At 42.1% G+C, this 22,853-nt stretch overlaps 1 protein-coding gene across 2 annotated transcripts in view; it reads right to left on the reverse strand.

The window, feature by feature from the left end:
• Positions 1-22,853, reverse strand: part of DOCK5 (dedicator of cytokinesis 5) — a 210,948-nt gene that overhangs the window by 37,927 nt on the left and 150,168 nt on the right. For both annotated transcript variants that reach the window (XM_040626490.1, XM_040626491.1), the window contains 11 exons: positions 19,734-19,829; positions 14,388-14,486; positions 11,294-11,388; positions 9,891-9,969; positions 8,421-8,521; positions 5,536-5,594; positions 5,075-5,229; positions 4,412-4,497; positions 2,088-2,247; positions 1,287-1,327; positions 547-637 (listed from right to left, as the gene is read on the reverse strand). In XM_040626490.1, coding sequence (XP_040482424.1) covers positions 547-637; positions 1,287-1,327; positions 2,088-2,247; positions 4,412-4,497; positions 5,075-5,229; positions 5,536-5,594; positions 8,421-8,521; positions 9,891-9,969; positions 11,294-11,388; positions 14,388-14,486; positions 19,734-19,829 — 1,062 coding nt within the window. The remainder of the gene's footprint in view (positions 1-546; positions 638-1,286; positions 1,328-2,087; positions 2,248-4,411; positions 4,498-5,074; positions 5,230-5,535; positions 5,595-8,420; positions 8,522-9,890; positions 9,970-11,293; positions 11,389-14,387; positions 14,487-19,733; positions 19,830-22,853) is intronic.

Here is a 22,853-nt window from a genome sequence, read left to right on the forward strand (position 1 = left end):
TTACTGTGTGAGAAGTGCAAGCTGTCTATTAGCAGCTCCGAGATCGCGACGTGGAAAGAACAGTTCATACATGAATGCAGAGTTAGAGGACTGGTCACAGCTAGAAATCATCATTTGGGTCCATGACATACAGGTGTATCCATATCCACGGCATACTGCTTTGACTTTGCAAGACAGTGTAAATAGGGAAGTGCTGCCATATTTGTTTACAATCATTTCCTGGCAGTTCTACAATTTTCTTTTTACATATATTAATCGACGTGTATTTTGCTTCTTCAATTAGATGGTCAATTAATTACTGAAAGCCCACAAGCTGTGCTCTGCTTCTGAAGGATTTTTAAACAAATGATAATCGACATTTTCCCAACCGTGGTCAGAAGATTAGCTGTGCCTGTTTAGAAGGCATACAACTGCTCTTGGATAAAAGGATCTCCCTTGAATAAGGCTTCTTCCCATCCAAAATCATGAAGCGTGCAGGATTTGGTCCCAAAGGGCTTAGGCAGCTGACTTCCACCCAAGGGAAAAAGGCAACCCTGACGCACTTACCTGCAGTAGCTCGGCATGGAGGAGGAGGGTGTAGGCCGCTTCTGTGTAGTTTTCAGAGTCTCGGTGCAAATCCCGCAGCTTGTACAAGTACCTGGTCAGAAGGGGAGGGAGGAGGCATTCTGCCACTCGGGTTCAGCTCATTCTGCAACCAGGCCGCAGCCTGCTTCCCCATCTTTCCTCCCCTACTTCTTTCTCATAGACAAAGGAATCCATCCCTTCCTGTCTTCCCCTCCCTCTGTCCCTCTCTGCTGCTTCTGTCTGTGTCTTTTCCACTCCATCTACTCTCCTTTGTACTTTTCCTTTAAGGTGGTGGGGCTTAACTTTTTTTTAAAATGTCATGGACCCCTTTGGGAAGCTAGCAAGAGCTATGGAATCTCTCCCCAAGAAAATGCATATAGTTAAAGTTTGTTTCATGCTCAGGGCTTCCAGCATCCCAGGCTGATGGTCCTTGACAGAAGGCACCTGTCCATCCATGCCTCTGCCCTATGCAGACTTTCCTAACTGCTCTGGCCAGGCTTCTATCCTTCCCCGGAATCCCAACACCATCCCCCCTTTAAACTCCCCCAGACTGTACTTAAGCGTCTGTCTAAAGAGTTTACCTTTTCAGGGGGAAGGGGGCATATCACCTACTTTCTGATGTCTCTCAAAGCATGGTGTTGGGGCTTAGTATTTGCTTACTGAAGAAATAAATAATAAAGCCATGACATAAATGGCAAAAGCAGAAATCTCCTCCAGCTTACCTTATATATATGTCCTCTCTCTTCTTTTCTTTATAAAAATTCTATCAAAAAAAAAAAAAAGAGGGGCAAAAATACCAATGTAAGTCAAAGGTTATGGAGAAGCTAGCCACGGAAATGGCCAAACCACTACTTTTGTTTTTCAACAGTGTCACTTTTCCAGAGGTTATTGTTTTCCTTTAACAAATACCCCACAAAGAAAGGCAGTGACCATTTATAAAGATAAGTTGAAGAATTTTTTTCAGGACCATGCCTCTAAAAAACGTGAAGGAAACCCTCTAAGTGAGATAGCCAACTGATACTCAAGTCAGCTAACGGTCTTTTTTTTTCTCAAAGGGTCACTGGAGTCAGGCTCTTCATTTATATTAAGCAGAGGAATGCACAGCAGACTAAACTTCTGAGGTCTGTGGTCCCGGTTACATATATTTAGGGAAAGGCAAGACCACAGAGTTCTACCACCATGAGGATTCCATAGACTCTCTCCTCGCAGTATAGTGTTTCTGATGCAATATTTCCAACAACAAAGCAACCACATATAAACAAGACAGAGAAAAAGGTGAAGGATGGCCTTCAAGTAAGAGCTGAGCCAAGAGCTTATGTTTCACTTTCCATCCCCATGTCTGTGGGACCTGATATCTGAGCCCAGAGCTGAGTCAGCAGTTCCAATTAGACTCAGCAGGACATAGACGCCATACAGGTGGCCCCAGGGTACCTTTGTGCCTGGGAGATCTACTCAGAGCTGAGCCACGCTTGCAGGGGTGGCCCAGCAGTGCCCTCTCGCCAATGCGGGGGCCTGACACCTACCAGCACGTTCACAGTACAGCTCATGCGGTTCTCCTTGCTCTCGTCATGCATGATAATGGTTCTGTAGTCCAACAGGTGCTCTAGCAAGCTGCTGACCAGGAATGCGAAAACTTCTCCAGAGGCAGAGAGGTATTTATGTTTCCGGCAATGTTCTAGGAGCCTGGAAGGGTGGAAGTAGAGACAAATGCCCATGTTGCATACTGTCTGTCATTCCAGCAGTGTTAATGAGCACTGTCCAAGGTCCTGGCAGCAGGTGGCGCCAGACCAGGAGACACACACCCTTCTGTGCAAGGCCATCGTATGCCAGGGCTTTGCTTATGCTGTCCCTCCTGCTGACTCAAGCCCTACATTGTCTTCAGGGCTTTGGCTCAAGTCCCACTGTCACGTAGAACTCCAGCCCACAATGCCCATCTTTAAACTTCTATCTGTACTTGTTTTTTGTTTTTGTCTTTTGTCGATACCACAGAATCTAGAACCTTGGCCCAAAAGTGTTATGTATGCTATCTGATCACTCTACTGAAACTGAAAGAGACCACCTTTCTATGTCTTTATTCTCCCTAAAGCCTAGCACTTCAGGGCATCCTGCAGGCATTCTGGAAAGCCTTGGATCAGCGCCCAGTCTTGAGGACCCTAGAATCTAGTGCATATCCATATGCAGTCCTCTTCAGACGGAAGTGCTATTTAGCAACAACAAAAATGCAAACTTACAAATAAATGAGCTGAGGATAAATTTTTGATTTAGACCTTTTCCTGTTGTACCCAAATAGAGCAAGCACCTTCTATAGGGGCTTCTTTGGTTTGACAACTAGAAGAAAACTCAGAGAACAAGAGAAAAAGAGAGAGAGAAATAGGCTCAAAGAATTAGCCCAGACTTTAGGAATATTCTTGAACACTGGAGATATGTGTAGTCCTATTTTTCTGAGTTAGTGATTCGGGAAGAATGAAGGAAAAAAAAGAAGCTCTTGCAGTGAAAAATCAGCTTGGGATTTAAAAAAAAAGGGTAGTTTATCATTTGTAAATTGTGTGTGTATATGTATGTAATTTCTCCATTTAATTCCTGTACGGGATCCGAATTACAAGAGTGATGATGTGGGAGGGTTTGAAGCTCAAACAGGCAGACTTAAAAGATGAACGAACAGATCTTGTCATCCACTAAAAGCAAACTAAAAGAGTTCTGGTTCTTGAAAATACAGCTGAGTCATCAATTCAGTTCCATTTCTGAGCACCCAGTGTGCTGGCTCCTTAAATCTTAAAAAACAAAAAAGAAAACAGAGTTGGGAGTCCCTGTCCCCAAGCACAGTATAGCGTGCGTCACGCCCACAAAAGAAGTGGACAACAAAATGACAGGGGCATATACCCAATCAACAGGTGACGCAGCCGGTCAGTATCACAAAGGCTCAGAGAACCCAAGGAATAAGTAGGCTCAGACAGTGAGCACCATGGATGATGGAGGGCTTGAGGATGGTAGCAGTGACCAGCACAAACCCACGGCAGCGATGCTCCGTCAGCACGGGCTTGGTAACAGAGGCTATGCTAATGCATCGCCTCATTTTATCCTCAGCCAACACCAAAGTGTACACGGTATTCGTGTGGATGAAAAAAAGAGAGCCATCAGAAAGGTCAGAACACTTGCACAAAGTCATGCTCCTGGGATATGGTGAAAAGGAGATTTGAAGGTTTCTCCACCTCCAACATCCAAGTGTTCTTAACCACCTTTTTCTGTTGTAATCCCATATGTGCAAAGGAGAATTCAGAGGGCAAGAGGGGTGTGTGGGCTATGTGTGGGTGGGTAGGGAGTGGCGGTGATACTGTGAGAACAGGAGGGAACGGAGACGTAGGATGTGGGGGAGGTGGGTAGGGCAGTGCAAAGACCAACCCGGCTGGAGATAAAACAGGTGTTCTTAGAGGCCTTCTATAGGGCATAAGGTATTTTGAAAGGTAAAGTGGACTTTGAAATATTTTTTCCTTCCTCCTTTAAAATGGTTCTTTGAAGCCATAATTAGAGGCGAGAGCACGTTTGGTGAAGTTCAGCGATTCAAACACTGGGCAAAATGCCGTCGCTCTGTACATCTCCCCCTTCTCCTCCATCTGCTCTGTTCTCGAGGGGCCGGGCTGGCCAGGAAAACATGGACATTTGGCTCGCTCAGACAAACAAATGTCAGCAGTGGCTGGTGTCAACTCCATTAACCCCACCGAGGACCATTTGTGGTGGTGAGCCCAGTGCTTCTGGATCTACTCGACTAGTCTATAAGGGCAGCAGAAGTCTGCTTCTCTCCATCACTCTATGACGCATCAACCTGAGACTTTGTTTCTGAAATACTCACAGTTTTTCCAGAAGGACCTTGTACTGTTCATCTCCTCTGCCCCCTTCTACCTCTTGGTCCAGCTTCGTGATTAACTCGTTCTCAAACTGAAAGCAGAGTCAGAATTTTCACAGGAGAATGCCAGGTATCCTTAGAAGAGGACATGTAAGACACCCAACCAACCTTTCTAGATTCGACCCAACCGCTTTACTGACCTGTGAACGCTTTCCACCATATTCTAGGGGAAGATCGTCCACATCTATTAATCATGTACCAGGGCTCTATCGAAATGCTCTAAACTAGTCTTATGTTGCTTTACATTGCAGAAAAAAAAATACCCTTTCTTCCTTTGAGGGAGGCCTCAAAATAAGAGACCACCGCATCATTCCCCCAATCCACGGCATTATTTTCTCAGCTATACTGCAACAGATAGGATTAAGATGTGTGATGTCAAATTTTAATTAACCAGAGATGCAGTGCTGTTTTAGGAAACACATGTAGCAAAAAGATCATGGGATAGAATATCCAATTCTATCTCAAATTGCTTTACAAAATGAAAAGTTAATAGTTCTTAGACCACCCTGGATTTGTAATACTTGGGCTACTGTTTCTCTATAGAGAAAGCAAGCAAGCAAGAGCTGACTATCTGCACGTTTGGAAGATTCCAGTTCTACCACTTCTTACCATATGGAAATTGCCGTTCCCGCTAAAGTTGAACTCACACTGCATCATGTCAAAGAAAATGGGGATGGTGGCTTTCCGGAGCTCGACCTCAGGGGTCAGGGTGACCTCCAGAATGGGACCCACCATGGAGGGGATAAATTTGATTTTGTGGGGACCTGAAATGAAAGTAAGTGAGGATATTAAAAAGTGATTTCACTGGAAGTCAAACATCACCACGTTCCTCCATGGGGCCAGAAGAAAAGGAAAAGGTCATGTGGGTGAATCAACTCAATTCAGAAGTGAGTGACTAAATATTATATTCTGATAACATGTAGGTGTCATAATACAAGACCTCCCAAGTCAACTTTCACTTCGAGACACACAAAGAAGTCTCAGGGTTACTGGAAAATAAATTCCAAAGAACCAATCATGGGGTGCTTATTACATAGATGTGCGTGGCCATTTCAACATCGTACACTCACCCAGGTTATACCACATGTCCCGGATTCTGAAGCCGATTTCCTTCCTCATGTCCCCGTATCTAGGAAGAAGACCATAAACAAGAAAAAGATCTGTAGTGGAAATGAGTACATATATTAAAATGATGAGGTAAGTAAGAACAGCCTGCTGCTCCTCTCGGTCACATTTACGACAGGTTTGAGGCAAGGTCACTTTAAGAGATGCAGTCAATACCGAAAAGAACCCCCAAAGAGAACTGGGCCACATGGAGAGGGGGACTTTACTAGCAGGAGGGGGCCAAATGCGAACACTGAAAAATAACTGAGAAGTGAAATTGTCAAACTGACTGAAGGGAGAAGGGTGAGGAGTGCTCTGGTCGCCGTTAAGCAAAGAAAAAACAAAACACAGCAAGCACCAATGAAAAGGAAGGGAATGAGGTGATTTACATAGTCGTGTGGCTGATGTCTAACAAAATGCTGACTTTATACTTTTTTAGCTGAGTAACCCACCTGCACACCAGTACATTCTGCAAAGTCCTCACACTGAGAGGCTCTAGATATACCTTCTCAGTGGGGGGGTGTTGTCCCCGGAGGGGTGAAAGTTGGTCCTTGGGGGCACAGAAGGCTCACTGTTGTTATGGATGAAGTACAGATATACACAGAATACATAAACAGACATGCAGGATATGTATCTGTGGTGTTAGTATTTTGGGGGTGTGTGACTGGAAAACCAATTTCTGAAAAGGTTCCTTAAAGGAGTCGATAAAGAAAAAAGAGAGAAAGAAACATTGATCTAGACAGTGGTTCGTGGCTGGAGATGAATCAAAATCACCTGGATATCTCTTTAAGAATACACAGGCCCGAGGCTACCCCAGCCACAACCAGAGGCCAGGGGCTGGGAAAACTGGAAACAGGGTGGGTCAAACTCCATGTGGCCGACGTTCCCACGGAACTCTAATAGGGACTTATGGTCCATCCTACAACCACACTTTGACATTTTCTACTCACTGCACCAAACATTGTTTTCAAATTCGTCCTTTGTAAATGCCTTCAGAAACCAGTATAAAACTCTTGTTTAAAGACCTCTCATAAAAATAAATAAATAAATAAATAAATAAAGACTTCTCTACAAAAACAAAACAAAAAAACAAAAACAAACTTCTCTTACTATTCCATTTTAACTCAAACACCTAATTTTATTATTTATATTAGGTAAGCATATGTAACTAATGTCTGGCACATAATATACAATAAATGATAACTACTATTGTTTATTAATACTGCTGTCGATGCTACTTCTACTAAAAATAAGAGAAATCTTGAAAAAAACTAATTCATATTTCTTTTTTTTTTTTTAATAATGATTTTTTATTATATTATGTTAGTCACCATACAGTACATCCCCGGTTTTCGATGTAAGGCTCGATGATTCATTAGTTGTGTAGAACACCCAGTGCACCATGCAATCTAATTCATATTTCTATAACATTAATAAAAATGTTTTCCCAAGGTGCACCTCTGCCCATATGCATATATATTTTATACAGCCTGTACTTAGTCACAATTCTCTCTGATCAAAACCAGAATCACTAAGCCTAAGTAGCCACTTTATTTATCAGACTTGGTGTCAACTAACTTCACTTTTGATTGTTTGACCAAAATCAAATCCATCCTTGAAAGAAGTCATGTCATTTAAGATAGTTTAAAGAATAAGATTAAGATATCTTAAAAATCAATTTTCTCTCCATACCCACCCCACAGGGAAATCCATAAAACCGGTTCTACTTTTATCTCTGAGATTTAAATCTCACTCTCTGAGCCACGGATCTCAGTGTTTTAGGAAGAAACCAGGGGTAGACGGATACCAAATAATTTGCCTAGAATCCCAGACATCCCGGCAAGGGAACAGAGCTCAAATTTCACAGCCTTTAAATGACACATTTCTCACGTTCTATTTAACTACACAGCCTTGAGTTTCCAGGCTCTCCGTGAACTCTGAAACAGACCGGAAAGGAAAGCAATGAAAAGCTTCCCTAAATCTCTCATTGCTCTTGGTCATATGTCCACGTCGAATTCCAAGCCAGGAATCTGGAGGGCATTTTTAGGGGATGTGTTAGTCTTGGCTCCTCTGCTGAACTGACCGAGAGATGAAACAGTGCGGCTTTGTGAAGCGTGAGTGGGAGAGGCGCCGTGCCTGCAATGCGGGTAAACAGCCAGCAGATGGACAGCAGTTCTTGGAGATGGGAGTACTGGCCAGCCTCGGTGCCTCTCCAAGCATGGATTCCATTTTTTAAAATGTGACGGTTGGGGCACTGGGGTAGCTCAGTTGGTTAAGCATCTGCCTTCGGCTCAGGTCATGATCCCAGGGTCCTGGGATCAAGTCCCACATTGGGCTCCCTGCTCAGCGGGGAGCCTGCTTCTCCCTCTGCTTGCCGTTCCCCCTGCTTGTGCTCTCTCTCTCAAAAATAAATAAAATCTCTAAAAAAAAAAAAAAATTGTGACGGTTGATGGGAAAATGAAGGGGGCCTTGAGAAAAGAGATGTGAATTAGAGGAAATTTGAAGCTTATTAAATTATTCTATTAAGACTGATCTCATCAACAACATGGGGAGCCCCTGAACAGTTAATGTTTCTGTGATACCAAAAATCCTGCTCTGAACAGAAATGAAAGAATTGGGGCGCCTGGGTGGTTCAGTCAGTTAAGTGTCTGCCTTCAGCTCAGGTCATGATCCTGGGGTCCTGGGATCGAGTTCTGCATCGGGCTTCCTGCTTGGCAGGGAGTCTGCTTCTTTCTCTCCTTCTCCCCAATGCTTGAGCTCTCTTTCAAATAAATAAATAAAATCTTAAAAAAAAATAGAAATGGAAGAATCACCTTGCCAATCTTAAGCAAGTTCTTAAGAGGACACTTACTTTTTGACAATCTTGTTGCGCTTGGCTTGAGAGAAGGTTTCAAGCTGCAGGGACTCGTGGGTGAGAAATGCTACGGCCAAATGGAAGTAATTGTTCCAGAGCTGCTCAACATTGATCGTGTGGGTGAAAAGCAACAGAAAATAACATTAATATGGGTCAGAGTAAAACAGTGCCACATGGTAGAAATTTACTCAAAGGAAAAAAACAAAATAAAATCCACCAGGCCCCTTTTTCTTTCTCGTGTCTCAATTATTCAGCCCTGAAAGTTTTAACACTCACTATTAAGCTTTTTTTTTTTTTTTAATCCAGGCTATTCTATTTGTCTTTACTCCTGAGATAGGGGAAAACTGCCGCCAAGAAGTGCACCTATTTATAGTAAGTAGTTTGGCAATATGTATCAAAAGCCTTAAAATTCTGCCAAACTTCTGAAATAGTAAATACTTTAGGACTTTATCCTGGCAAAATAATCATAGGTATTTAAAAATATTTAAAGCAACGAAGGCCTTCACAGTGTTATTTAAATAACAGAAGATGGAAACAACCTAAATGTTCATAAGAAGTATTTGGTTAAATAAATCATGGCCGGGCCATGCAACGGACTGTACTCAGACATTAAAAATACTGTGAAAACATTTAATATCATTGAAAAGATGATAGAAAAGATTATATTAATAGGTTGCCAAAGAACTGCACAGCTTGATTCCATTTTGGCATATATATATAATTTATTATATATATTATATATATAACGCCTAACTAGCAAATATAGATATTCCATTTTAGCTCATACAGACACACACACATACAGATGTATTTATAAACGCATATATCATCTTCTCTTCCGATGACTCTCCACTGTTAAAGTTCCCCAGATATAAACAAAGCCACATGATACAGCAAAAGCACATCACCAACGAACTGTCTGCACCATGGGAGCGGGGAACGTGTCTGCCTTCACCGGGGCCTAGAATGGTGCCCTGTGCCTATAAATACTCTAACATTTGTTGGATGAATGAAGATGGAGCTCGGGGTCACCTGTTTCACTACCACTTTGGATTTTCACACAAGTGTGTATACGAACCTCTCCTTAGAAATGAAACCACTTGCAGGCAGAGAAATGTCTGCGTGTCCATCTGCAAGCACATGTGTATATGTGTATTTGTGTTATGGTAACAGCAGAGGGTAGGACTATTTGTCTTTCAATTTTTTTCTTTTTCCTTAACCATATTTTCTACTACTACTTTTTTTTTTTTTAACCTGTATTAGTTATACAGAAAGAAAAATAAAACTCTAATTGATTGTGTCTGGAGGACAGAGTGACAGGAATGTGTGCTTTAGGGAAAGGAGAAAAACAAGAAAACTGTTTGCACTTGAAAATGATAAAATCTGAAGTGACATTTTCCAAAATGCCACAGTTCTCTCAGGGTGGCTGAGAGTTCGAGGAGCCTCCTAGGTGAGCAGCATGCTTACCTGAAGTTCAAAGCTTGTCTGATCCATGAAGAATCTTGTGAGAACCTCCGTAAACTGATTTATCGCACGGAGGAAAACTCTGTGGGAGGAAAATACCAGATAAAGAAGGGAACTTTCTGCTCTTCCAAATGTCTACCATCCACGTGAAAAACTGAAGCAATCTAAACCTGGACTCGGCAACACGAGACCGTTAGCTCTATCAAGGTCACCAGAGAGCAACACCAGAGCGGACTGCAAAGGACACTCAAGTGCAGTTTCTAGAACTGCCTACAAGAGCCACTCCAGGCTGCATCACAATTCAGCCACTTGAGGGTACATCAACCAGGTCCCCTGAGCGTCAGGCAGGGCTCCTCGCACTCCACTGCGATGCTTCCCTTTCCAAGTCTGGTGATACTGACAGGAGTTTTTCTTTAATCTGGGAAGGGTTTTTCTAATCAGGTATGTGGAGTTAACAACTCTTAGAATGATTTACTTTATTTAGTTCTTTTAAAAAAATTCTGAAATTTTATTATCTGTATATATATATAATTTTGAAGTCTTATTTCATATACTTATGTGTACATATATGTGTATGTATATATGTGTATATAATTCTGAAACTCTGAAAAAATATATATATTTAGTTCATTTTGCTCCCATTCACCAAGTATTTGTTATGGTCCAACAACTACAAAGAACTGGCTTAGGTTTTGCCTTGAAAGAGAGGGTTCCTGGTCTTAAGATGTTTACAACTTGGTGGGGGTTACTTGCATGGGGGTCACCATGACCCAACCAAGAACATGGAGAACTTGGCGGAGGGGGTGTCAAAGAGGTACGGGACATCAAAGGAAGAGAATGCCACCTCCAGGTCTGAAAGGCTTCCTCTGGAGATGACATTTGAGAAGGACGTTGAATGGTGGCAAGCTGACAGCCAGCGGTTATGCGGGAAGACACGGCAGGTGTAAGAAGAAACCCAACAGAAAACACAAAAAATGTCCAGGGACCAGGAAGAGGCCAGTTTGGTTGGAGTGCAGGCTGTATATCGAGGGAAATAGCAGAAGGTAAAGCTAGAAAAGCGGGGTGGGCCAGGCCACAGAGGCCCTGCCTGTCATGATGATGAAGGCCACATGGAGCCACGGAAGGGTGCTATGGGAGAGCTGGGGAGGAGGTGGACAGGAGGACAATGAGGAGATTATATCCCAGCCAAGAGCCCAAGGCAGGGCAGCTGCAACAGCCCAGGGGGAAAGCAAGAACGCGAGCCCAGAACCAGCATTCCAGCAACAGGAGGCTCCTTACTCTACTGAGCATGATGTCCTGCCAAGAGATTTAAAAGCACTCTCTGAAGGTCAGATAACAGGTCACCTGGTCACGAGAGCCAAGTATTCAGAGTTAAAGGCCTCAGGCCTGGCCCCGGGGCGTCTTACCTGCTCTGTGTCATATTCATGACCATCCAGTCTTTGGCGTACACATTCTTTCCAATCAGATCCTTAAACATGATGAAAGTCTCCATGAGGAAGTCCTGCAGAGAACAGAGGAGGAACGTTTGGGGGAAAACGAGGTGATGAGAGGGAGCGTGGCATCAGAACAAGACGTCCCTTGCCCCTGATGACAGCCTATCTTTTTAATAAGGGCTTTTGGGGATCTGACAAGGACAAAAAAAGCTGTCCACATTTTATAAATGATAAAACTGAGGCTGTGAGAAGGTAAAACACTTGCTTAAGGCCACAGAAGCTGGGCAGTGGGAGAGAGGGAAAGAGAACTTGGGGTTCCGGACCCCAAATTTAGAGCCATGGTGTCTAGGCCTCTGCTGCCAGGTCCGTCCGAATAGATCTACTGCACTTAAAATGAATTTACCAGCAATTGTGATACTTCTTGTAACTCTGAGCCCAATTCTCCTTTATTATTATTAGAACACAAGAAAACTGCTATAAATAAAAAGCAAAGTCATGATTCTTCCTATTCCAGGAATGTTCCCATGAGTAGCCTGGGGGAAGGAGCCTAAAGGGTCCTTAAAAAGTGTCAGTAGCAGTGGGTCGCGATGACAGTAATAACTAATAACGAATACAGAGCACAGTATCTGCAGAATAGCTATTTGACGCAAAAGGAGACTGAGCAAAAAGCAACTTAGGACAATGTGGACTAAAATTCAAAGCTAAAAAGTTCTGAAAGCTTTTTATTTATTAGTTAGTTAAATTTAGACATTTTTCCACTTGGATTCCTGAGTTGAAAATCCAGGCCAATTCCTCTGGCACTAAACCGCAGGGTTCTATCTCATGAATTACATCATGTAGCAGAAGGAATGCGGGACTTGGGAAGCAGGCAGCCTGGGTTCTATTTCTAACGATGTTCCTTCCAGACGGTGGGCAAGATGGCCGACTTCCGGCGCTCGGGATGCCAGGTTGGGAACAATCCTGGCTGTGAAGTCTGTGTGACCCTTGACTCTTCCTCCAGTTCAATGGAGAGTCAAACTTTTCTATTCTCAATTCTCAAATCACAGGCATATTTCATGAGTTTTAAATTTTTTCATCATACATTTGAAGTATATCCACCATTTATTAACTATTCTATTAACTCTCTTAAATCAGTAAGAATTCGTGGCTTCTGAAGCAAGGATTATGTTCAGAGGCAGGATATCCACTCCCAATGCTGATTCTACATTCCACTCTCGGTAATCTAACTGAATTGTAAACAGTGATGGTATAGTAAAGGCAATGCACAGATTGTCTCAGGCCTTACTCTATCTCCCACTTCCCAAAGTCTTCCAAGTGATTTACTCAGAAAGCAGGAGAGCGGGAAAGGACAATCCGCTGGAAGTCAAACGACCTAGCTGTAGCCACAGGCTTGCCCCTAATGACAATAGTTCCCTCATGCGGATAATAATCCTTTCTTAGTTAGATAATACAGGGGAAAGAGCTTACCTTGTTCTGGAAGACAGGAGTTAAACCTGTTTTTTTTTGTTTGTTTGTTTGTTTACTTAATAGAACCAAATTGTCAAGAGCTTGAATTTAGTACAATTTCCCTTATTCTACCGACTTTCTGAAGGAAGTTTTTAAAGAGTCACTGACCTATTTCTATGTTAACTTTGTTTTACATGACAATAATAAAATTACTATTATAAATAGCTAGCTTCATAGGCATTAACCACATGCCAAGCACAAAGCTCAGTAATTACCAGGTGTTGATTCGATCGATACTCATTTACGTTAACCCTCAAAATAGGTACTATCTTATAGACAAGGAACCTGAGTTTTAGTGAAGTTAAATTGCTGGGCCAAAATTTCATAGAAGGAAGCAGGATGGCTAGAATTCAAACCCAGACCTAGATGTACTAAAGCCTGTGTTTTTAAACCCACTACACCTTCTGCCTATGGAGGAGAAACACTGTTACCCCCAGCTTCCATCTCCACCCTCCCCTCTTCTGTTTCTAATTCTCTCGCTCTTGGTCTCTGCAGGCACAGCGACGTATGGCTACGGGTCCCCGTACCATGCTGCCGGCCAGAGCATGGCTTAAGTGCAGGCTCACGGAGGCCTCCAGATTAAGCCACGTGGTTCATCACTGGATCCGCTACCACTATTACTACTATCAAATAGCATTCTCTCTGCTGTTCCTTGTGTGTTTTTCCACCATGTGGACCTCACAGAAAGGAAGGTGACTGGCAGAGAAGGAGCTGGATATCCTCGGGTATACAGGCCGCATGCTACCAGTATAGTATAGATAGAAAGTAGAAAATCCAGAGCATAAAGAAGACTGAAACATTCACGGCTGGTGGGAGACTGTCCACAGCAAGGACTAGAGCAAGAGGACATTGGACTGCTGATCCTGCCGTGTCCAGCCCACTGCTTTATAAGATAAGATGATACTTTCAGGGACTTGTTAACAGCCACTAACAATTCCCTGAGGGGAAGATCCTGGGGAAGCAGCCAGAGGCCGAACTTTGCATCTTGGGCAACTTTTGGTTGTAATGCTGAGCAGTAATCATGAGAACAATTTTCTTGTTGAAAACAAAAGAGAACAGAATATCGTCAACTGAAGGTGACTGATATTCACCCTCTGGGGAATCCAGATGTTAGAAGGGGCAAGTATGACCTCTCCTTCTTTCCCTTTCCAGGGAATTCTGAAAAGGATGACACAGCCACACCTTCAAAGCAGTACCGTGCACAGCTCTGCCTCCTAGAATCCCTGCCATGGCGTAACTACGATCCCTGGAAACGAGGTCCTACTCTCTTCTGAGAGCAAAAAGATCCCCCAAATGGTTCCAAATGAGGGTTCTCTCTAAATCCAAGAGACTCAGGAGGCTGAGTGAGGGCCTCTTGGTACATGTTTTGATAGATACCAAAAGCTATCTCAGAGAGAAAATAAGGATCAACCCTTTCCCTTTGGTACTCACTGTGGACAGCCATCCAGCACTGGAGGTGGATGGGAAGGGAATTCTGTACTCATGATGCTGAGTTTTGTTTTTGTTTTTTGCCAAAAATAAGAAGTCTTAAAGTTATCAGGACTCAATGAAGACAACTTACAATGATGTCTTGCCTGGTTTTGAAAGTGCTGATATAGTGGCCGTAGTGGCTGTCGTCCATTTGCCGCAGGATTGCAATCATACACGCGACAAAGCTCCCCTGGAAGGAGAGAAGAGACACAAAGCCAATATCCCTTAGACCACCAGCTGACAAAACAAGATTTGTACGTATGTACTTTGGTTGTCTCCACCCAATTACCAAAACAGGCACCCTACCAACCAGGAAACACTTGCGTTCTAAAGGTCTAATAAGGCACACACTTTGCTGTTTCAGCTTAAAATAACCTCCTTCCAGGTTTGAGTTAAGGGATGTGGAGGGCTCTGCTCATCCCTTTAATAGCATGATTTGCAAAATCAGCGGACACGACTCTGAGATCTCAGCTAGATCAGTAGTTGAAATACCACAACCTGGGGACTTTGTGTTTCTTGTTGAGACAGAGTTGTTGTCCGTGGAGAAATGTCTGAAATAGCACAAATTTAATTTTGGAGGAATGCAAGGAGGAAAAAGAGATCATAAAACTGAGAGTGGAAGAGCAGAGAGATAAGGAAATGAGCGCTCCCAGCTACAGCACTTCAATGTCATTCTTTCAATTCCAGAATCCTTCAGACAGTTCCTTCCAGCATGTTAGGCATGTGTGATTACAGACGGATTTGAGGAAAGGGACTGAATAACCTGATGATTAACATCAACTTATATTTTTGAAGTTAAGCACTACATATTCAATGTGCTTTCCCCTCGTCCAATCCTATTTGAACCACACACTTACTTTTCTGGTCAGAGGGCATTTAATTATCTAGGGGGGATGCCCTCCTGTATTTACATAGTTATTTAAATAAATTGGCATAGAGAAGATGAATATACAGCAATTTGGAGACGGAAGGAATGACTTCCTAAACACAAAAACAATGACAGAATACTCTCTGAATGAAAGCCTTAGTCTCTTTGGTATAAAAAAGCTTTAATTTCTATAATTATAAAAGCAATGTAAATTTACTGTCGGAAGGCTTCTGATACACAGTGCCAAACCGCAGTTTGCACTCCCGTCCTTATCAACACTACTTGCTTCTCCGGGCCTTTGCCTATTCTGGGTCTCTGCGTTTTATTTAATTTCATTTCTGGTTAATCTGCATTTCCTTTGTTCTGAATTACACATTCTGTCTCTTTGTTGGTCGGCCATATTTTTCTCATTTTGCTGTTTGCTCATATTCTTTACTCATTTTCCTACTAAAATATCTTTTTGTTAACGATTTGTAATAGGTCTTTGTATATTAAGGCCATTAACACTCAGCACAGATTTTACAAATAATTTTTGGAGTTTGGTGCTTGACATTTAATTTGCTTATATATATACATTTTCACATATGGGGGTTTAATTTTTTTTATCTAGTAAACTTCATCTTTTTATTTTATAGTAGCCTTTCCATTTTTAAAAATTCATGAATCTCTTTTCTTTTAAAAATAGGTATAGAAAAAGAGGTATGGGTGAAAGGGATTAAGAGCACACTTACTGTGATGAGCACTGAGAGATGTACAGAATTGTTCAATTACTATTTTGTACACCTGAAACTAATATAACACTATGTTAATTACAATGGAATTTTTAAAAGTATAGGTTAATTTATGTTTTCTTCTAGCTGTTTCATTATTTCTTTTTTTACATTGCTCTTTCATTCCATCTGCAATTTATTTTTTTGGATATAGCATGAAATAAAAGTCAAACCTTTTTCCACATTGTTCACATTATTTTCCAAACAACATTTATTAAAAATCTTCACTTTCCTTATAGAAAGGTAACAGAATTTTCATATAATCTAAAGTCTCCTTTTAAATTCTCTCAGTTCTGTTCTGTGGATATATGTACTCTAGTCCATAATTCCAACACTATTTTAATTATTGTAGCTAATTATAATGTTTTCAAATCTGACAGGCAAGTCCTCCACTATTACTTCTATGTGGCCATTCATTTATCTGTATCTTGTATTTATTTTTTTAAAAGTTTTAATTTATTTATTCATTTGATGCAGGGCTCAAACTCACAACCACGAGATCAAGAGTCGCACACGCTTCTGACTTAGCCAGCCAGGCACCCCGTCTTGCATTTACTTTTACTCTCATATTTTTGTGATTAAATTAAACGGGATTTTTCTTTTACAATCCCTAAATAGTTACCGTTGTTATACAGAAAGGCCATTGAATATTGTCTGTTTATTCTGAAACTGGTCAGTTTAATAAATCGTTTATTACTTTTGTTAAAATTTTGTTATGTCTCTTGGGTTTCCTAGAAATGGTAGTCATTTCACTAAAAATAATGATAATTATGAAAATTATTTTCTCCTTTTTCAATAGTCATACTTAGTATATATGTGTGTAAGTGTGTGTGCGTGTGTGTTATTACATTGGCTGTAATTTACAGAAAAATGCTAAACAGGGTTGAGATTTAACATCTTGAGTCTCCTTTTTATGACCATCAAGTAATAGGTTGCCTAGTGATTGCATGTTAACATCTCCTTCCATTAATTTGTTATAGATATTACGTCCATCACTTACATTTTGGCATGTATGGAGATAGTCATAAAGCTTTTTTCCTTTTGTTCAACTGACGTATTTTATTAACAATCCTCTACTGAAAATATTTTTTTTCTTTTTTCTTTTTTTAAGTAGGCTCCACGCCCAGTGCAGGGCTTGAACTCACGACTCTGACTGAGAATCAGACCTGAGCTGAGATCAAGAATCAGATGCTTAAGAGTCAGATGCTTAACCGACTGAGCCGTCCAGGTGCCCCCAACAGATCCTCTAATACTTAACTATTCTTGAGTATGAGAATAAACTATATTAAGCCACATATATCTGTATTCATTCATTTATCTGCATATTTCTCTTTGGAGCTGTCTCTTTGTCTCTGTCTTTCTCTTGCTTTTTTCCTTCCTAGGTTTATCTTTCTCCAGCATTCTTTGCTTCCCTTGGCATCTCTACCACTCCCTGTATCTCAGCCATTACCACTCCCATCATCTTACTTTAACAGAAACATAACAGGGATCCTGCTCCTTTCACATTCAAGTCCCCACCCTTCTCTTCAAACACACTGAGCCAAGATTCTTGAGTTGGCTTAAACAAGTAAGATAACGAATGATTTCACTACTAAAAGAAGCTGAAGAGGTCCATTTAAATTAAGATATGTTAAGTATTACCTGAAAACCAATCTATCATTTCCTAAACAACACAGTCCTCAACCTGCCTTTCTTTATATGTTCTTTAAATACAGGGCAGCAGGGGATTGACAATAACAATGAACGGTACGTCTGGTGGCTACAGCTTTAGTACGAGATCTAAATCCTTTCATGTTTTGGATCACCCTGAGTCTTAACCTAGGGGTACTTCTCTACATTCCTATTTGAATCAGCTCTGTCACCAGATGTTCCGCCCTGACCGTTGCCGCTGATTGAAAGGCCCCTCCCCACACCTCCACACTACCCCTACCACCTTCTCCAAGTCTCTGTCCAAATTTTCCCTTCCCATGAAAACCATTCTTAATCACCTCGTTTAAATTTGTAACTCTCCCACCCTGACTGTCCTTATCCTGCTCATTTTTTTTCCTCAGGGCCCGTATCTTCTTATTTTTTGTTACTGTTATTGCTAGAATATAAACTTCTCTAAGGTAGTGATTTTTGTCCGTTGAGGTATGCTCACTAATCTACCTCCAGTGTCTGGAATAGTCCCTGGCTTACAGTAGTTTCTTCACACCTATTTCTTGAATAAATAAATGGCTTTTATTGACTATTACCATTTGGGATGGTCCTTTTTTTTCTTCTGTCCTCTAAGTAAGATCAAATTTAGCTTTTACTATCATAATTAAAAGATGCTTCATTTTAACGATGTTACAACATGGTTTTCCAACAGTTACCTCCGGCTGCAAACATACGTGTCCTTTGACATCTAACTAAGGCCCAGGAGGTGGAGAGGAAGAGGCCAAGGCAACACAGACGTGTCTAAAAACATGCTAATCACAAGTTCTTTCAAACATTTGTTTTTCTTTGAACCAAAAGGTCTGGACGGTACCACAGGCCACCAATCTACAAGCACGCTACACAGCAGTGGAACTATAATGCGGGGCAAGATGGAACTGATCAGAATTCCTCTCCTGGAGACTATAGTGCGTAGTTGGAAAACATAACCTGGTAAGCTGCCAGGGGTGGGGGTGGCCGTCATGCGTGGCCTCTGCAGCAGGCTGGCTGCCTGGGACCCAAACCCCAATTCAACCCCTTGGTGGTCTTGCAACCTCAGGCAATTTTCTTAACCTCTCTCTGCAAGTTTCCGGATTTGAAAAATGCAGCTAAAGAAAGAACTACCTCCTAGGATCTGTGTGAGGCTTCCATGAAATGCAAAGTGCTAGGGCTCCTGGGTGGCTCAGTCGGTTAAGCGTCTTCCTTCAGCTCAGGTCATGATCCCAGGGTGCTGGGATCAAGACCCGCATTGGGCTCCCTGCTCAGCAAGGAGCCTGATTCTCCCTCTCCCTCACTTGTGCACGCTCGCGCTGTCTCTCAGATAAATAAATAAAATCTAAAAGGAAAAAAAAAAAAAAAAAGAAAGAAATGTAAAGTGCTTAAAATAATTTCTCGCAGATTAAAACAAACCCAAACCAGCTAATGACTACTACTATTATCATCACTACAGCTAAGAGTACTACTACTGCTCCTATTATCATTCTAACAAGGGTAGACCCAGACAGTCATGCACACCACATACTGAGAATCAGAACGCAATTACTTGAGATAACAGAGGAAGGACTGAATGCAGCCACCACAACCCTTCATCTTCTGCTCACAAATGTTCATGTTTTCCTTAAATGAAATAGTCAACAAATATTAAAAGAGCATGAGGTCGATTGGGTGCTGAGTTTGCCTACCTGGGGTGCCCACACGTCTCAGTCACTGCTGGAACGTATTACAACAGGCTTGTCTAATCTTCAGTATGAGCAAGGTTCCTCAAGAATGGATCTGAACACTTCGTGTTTACAGGGTCCCCACTAACTTTCCCCCCTTAACCTCTCCCACCACCCTGTTGGAGCATTTTCCCTCAAGAGAAAATCAGTGTTGGAATCAAGATCCGCTGGGTCGGGGGCGGGGGAGATTAGAACCAAGGTCACTCATCGCGGAGGGCTGTAAAGTTCCAGAGCCCACTCACTGCCCCTGGCAGCTGTGACGCACAGCGTGCGGGCACAGAGGTGAACTGGGACGAGTGGCGCCTGTGGGAATCTGGTCCCAAGACGGTGGTCCGGAGGACTCCCAAGGGGCGGGTGGGACCCTGAGAAGCCGCCGTGGCGGCCTGGTACCCCGATGCGATACTCACAATATGGGGAGACTGTCGGCTCATCCCGATCACGGTGCGGTTGATCCTTCTCAGCAGCCGTTCCATTATCAGCTGGATGTGCATCGCCGTGGGGCCCTGCGGGGGAAACATGGGAACTGACCCCACTTCTGACTCAGCTTCACTTTTCCTCAAAACACCTTGGACAGGTGAGTGTTCTCATTAAGTCTCATTCTGGCTCTTCCCTGCAAAGCAATCTCTTGTCCAAAAAGGGGAAAAGAAGCTCGCAGATGAATACATACCGTTACTTAGGAATTGGTTGAAAATGATGAGGTGTAACATGTAAAAGCTGGGAGTGGGGATGCGGGGGAGAAGTCCTCCCTAGGGAGCCAGACCATCCACACTCACTGCAAGTTCAATGTGGCCCCCAACTCAATGCAGTTCTGGGGGGACCCCCTGGCATGAGAGGTCAGTCCCGACGCTGAGCACAGGGGTGGCCCAGGAGAACTAGGCATGTGCGTGGGAAGGCAAAGACAAAAATTCAACGTTCTTCCCACCTTCTGTGTAGGAGGAAAAAAACCAAGAAATTCAAGTCAAGGAGCCAGGTATTGACTGAATGTGTTCAAAAGTCATTTGCTGGGGGCACCCAACTGGCTCAGTTGGTAGAGCATGTGACTCTTGATCCCGGGATTGTGAGTTTGAGCCCCACATGGCGCACAGAGATTGCTTAAAAAAAGGTTTTTTAAGCTAAAAATATTTTTTTTGAAACCCACAAAAGTCATATGCTGGTGCTTTAACCTCTTGTGTGATGGTATTTAGAGACGGATTTTAGGGAGGCAATTAGGTCATTAAGGCGGGGCCCTGGTCTCATAGGGTTAGTGTCATAAGGAGAGACACCAGAGAGCTGGTCTTTTCTCTTTCCACACACACACTGAGGAAAAGCCATGTGAGGACAGAGAGCTGGCAACCATCTCCAGGCCAGGAGGGGGCCCTCCCCAGGAACCTGACCACACTGGCACCCTGACTTTGGACTTCCAGCTGCCAGAACCATGGGAAATAAATACCTGTTGTTTAAGCTGCCCACTCTAGGGTGTTTTGTTTTGGCAGCCCAAGAAGACTAACACAAGGATTTAATATTTTGACTCTGTCATGTGTCACTCTGAGCAATTATTTAACTTTGCTGAGCTTCTGTTTTCATAGCTGGGGAAAAGAAAGGTTCCCATACAGGAATTAGCTGGGCTGGTGTACACAACAGTGCCTCACAAATACACATTTTCTTTTAAAGACTTTATTTATTTACTGGAGAGAGAGAGCACAGAGGCAGAAGGAGAGGGAGAAGGAGGCTCCCCGCGGAGCAGGGAGCCCCATGTGGGGCTCAATCTCAGGACCCCGGGATCATCACCTGAGCTGAAGGCAGGTGCTTAACCGACTGAGCCACCCAGGTGCCTCCACGAATACATATTCTTTATTTTTCCTTCTCTCCTTCTTGTGAAGTTCCAAGTTAGCAATATTCAACCTTGTCCTTCAAAGCTTTTATCCAGTCTTGCTTCATGATAGATATTTTGAAACTCTGGGTTAATAATTCAAATAACTAAATCACGCTATATATAGTTTTATTAAAATATCAAGCACTGTTAGCTCCCCTTTTGCACTTCCCTTCTTTCCTTCTTTGTTTTTATTACATATTCACTTGTTTCCCATTTCTTTGAGGGAACGTGATCCATTAGACCTGCCTCTCTGTTGAGGCATTTTACCCTCTATTTAGGTAACAAGACCACACCACAGCCCTGGCCAGGTGTGTTGAGTCCTGTGCCGACCCCATGTGGGGGTAGGAAAAGGAATCCGGCATTCTCTGAGCCCTTCAGAGATTCACCTCTAGCCGGAGAGCTGGGGCTTGAAGATGAATGAGCAAAACACAAGGATCCTCCTAGAAGGTCAGCTCCATGAGGGCGGGCTGCTTGCCTCGGTTCTTCACTGGGGCACTCTTAGACCTATCACAATGTCCAGAGCGCAGGATCTGTTTAAGACGTGTCTGCGAACTGAATCGTAACTCAAGATAGGAAATGATAAGCACCTTAAACAGGAAGTAAGGAGAGCACGAAGGGAAGTAGCAGAGTTGGGGGCTTGGGGCAGGACTGAACCAGGAGCGACTTCACGGAGGTGCTTACTGCAGCTGGACTTTGAAGAATTTGGACAGTGTGGAGACACAGCTCTGGGAAAAGAGGAGTCCTGGACTATTAAAAAAAAGGCATAGGAATCATGTCAGTAATTAGAGCCTGGAATTAACTGAGGAGATGAGGGGATAGTGGAAGACATACAAGGTTAGGCTGCACACTTAAAAATGCTTATGGTGGGGGATAAAACTGTATCATTATCACCACCAAAAAATTATCAAATTTACTACTTTAACAGAAGCTCCAAGATCAATAATCTTGAATGCTTCTGTTCATTACAGGGAACCTTATCAGGAAGACAAAAAAAAAAATTTTTTTTTCTCAAGCCAAGGGGCGCCTGGGTGGCACAGCAGTTAAGCGTCTGCCTTCGGCTCAGGGCGTGATCCCAGCGTTATGGGATCGAGCCCCACATCAGGCTCCTCCGCTTGGAGCCTGCTTCTTCCTCTCCCACTCCCCCTGCTTGTGTTCCCTCTCTCGCTGGCTGTCTCTCTCTCTGTCAAATAAATAAATAAAAAATCTTTAAAAAAAAAAAAAAAGTTTCTCAAGCCAAATAAATCTTCCAGTGTAATATGTAAATACATTCAGGTCATTGCCAAAGAGTCCATCTGTGTGGTAAGAAGGCAGGCAAAGATATTATATTAAAATTTTTTATGCTAAATGTAAATTTTTAAATTAAATTTAATTTTATATTTATAATATAAAATATTTATATTAAAAATAAATTTATTTATATTCAATATAAATTATATATTTATATTAAATATAAATTTTGTGTTGATATTAAACATAAATCTAAATATATAAATTTATATAAATATATATTTAATTATAATAATATATTTATGTTTGTTATAAATATAATTATATAGTTATAATTATATAGCATATATTTTATATATTATATAAATATGTATATTTATATAATCATATTTATATAATTTATGTATTTATATATTTACATTATATATATATTTTATTTATAAATATA

This window comes from Ursus maritimus, unplaced genomic scaffold, assembly GCF_017311325.1.
Source record: "Ursus maritimus isolate PB19 unplaced genomic scaffold, ASM1731132v1 scaffold_11, whole genome shotgun sequence".
Classification (NCBI taxonomy): domain Eukaryota; kingdom Metazoa; phylum Chordata; class Mammalia; order Carnivora; family Ursidae; genus Ursus; species Ursus maritimus.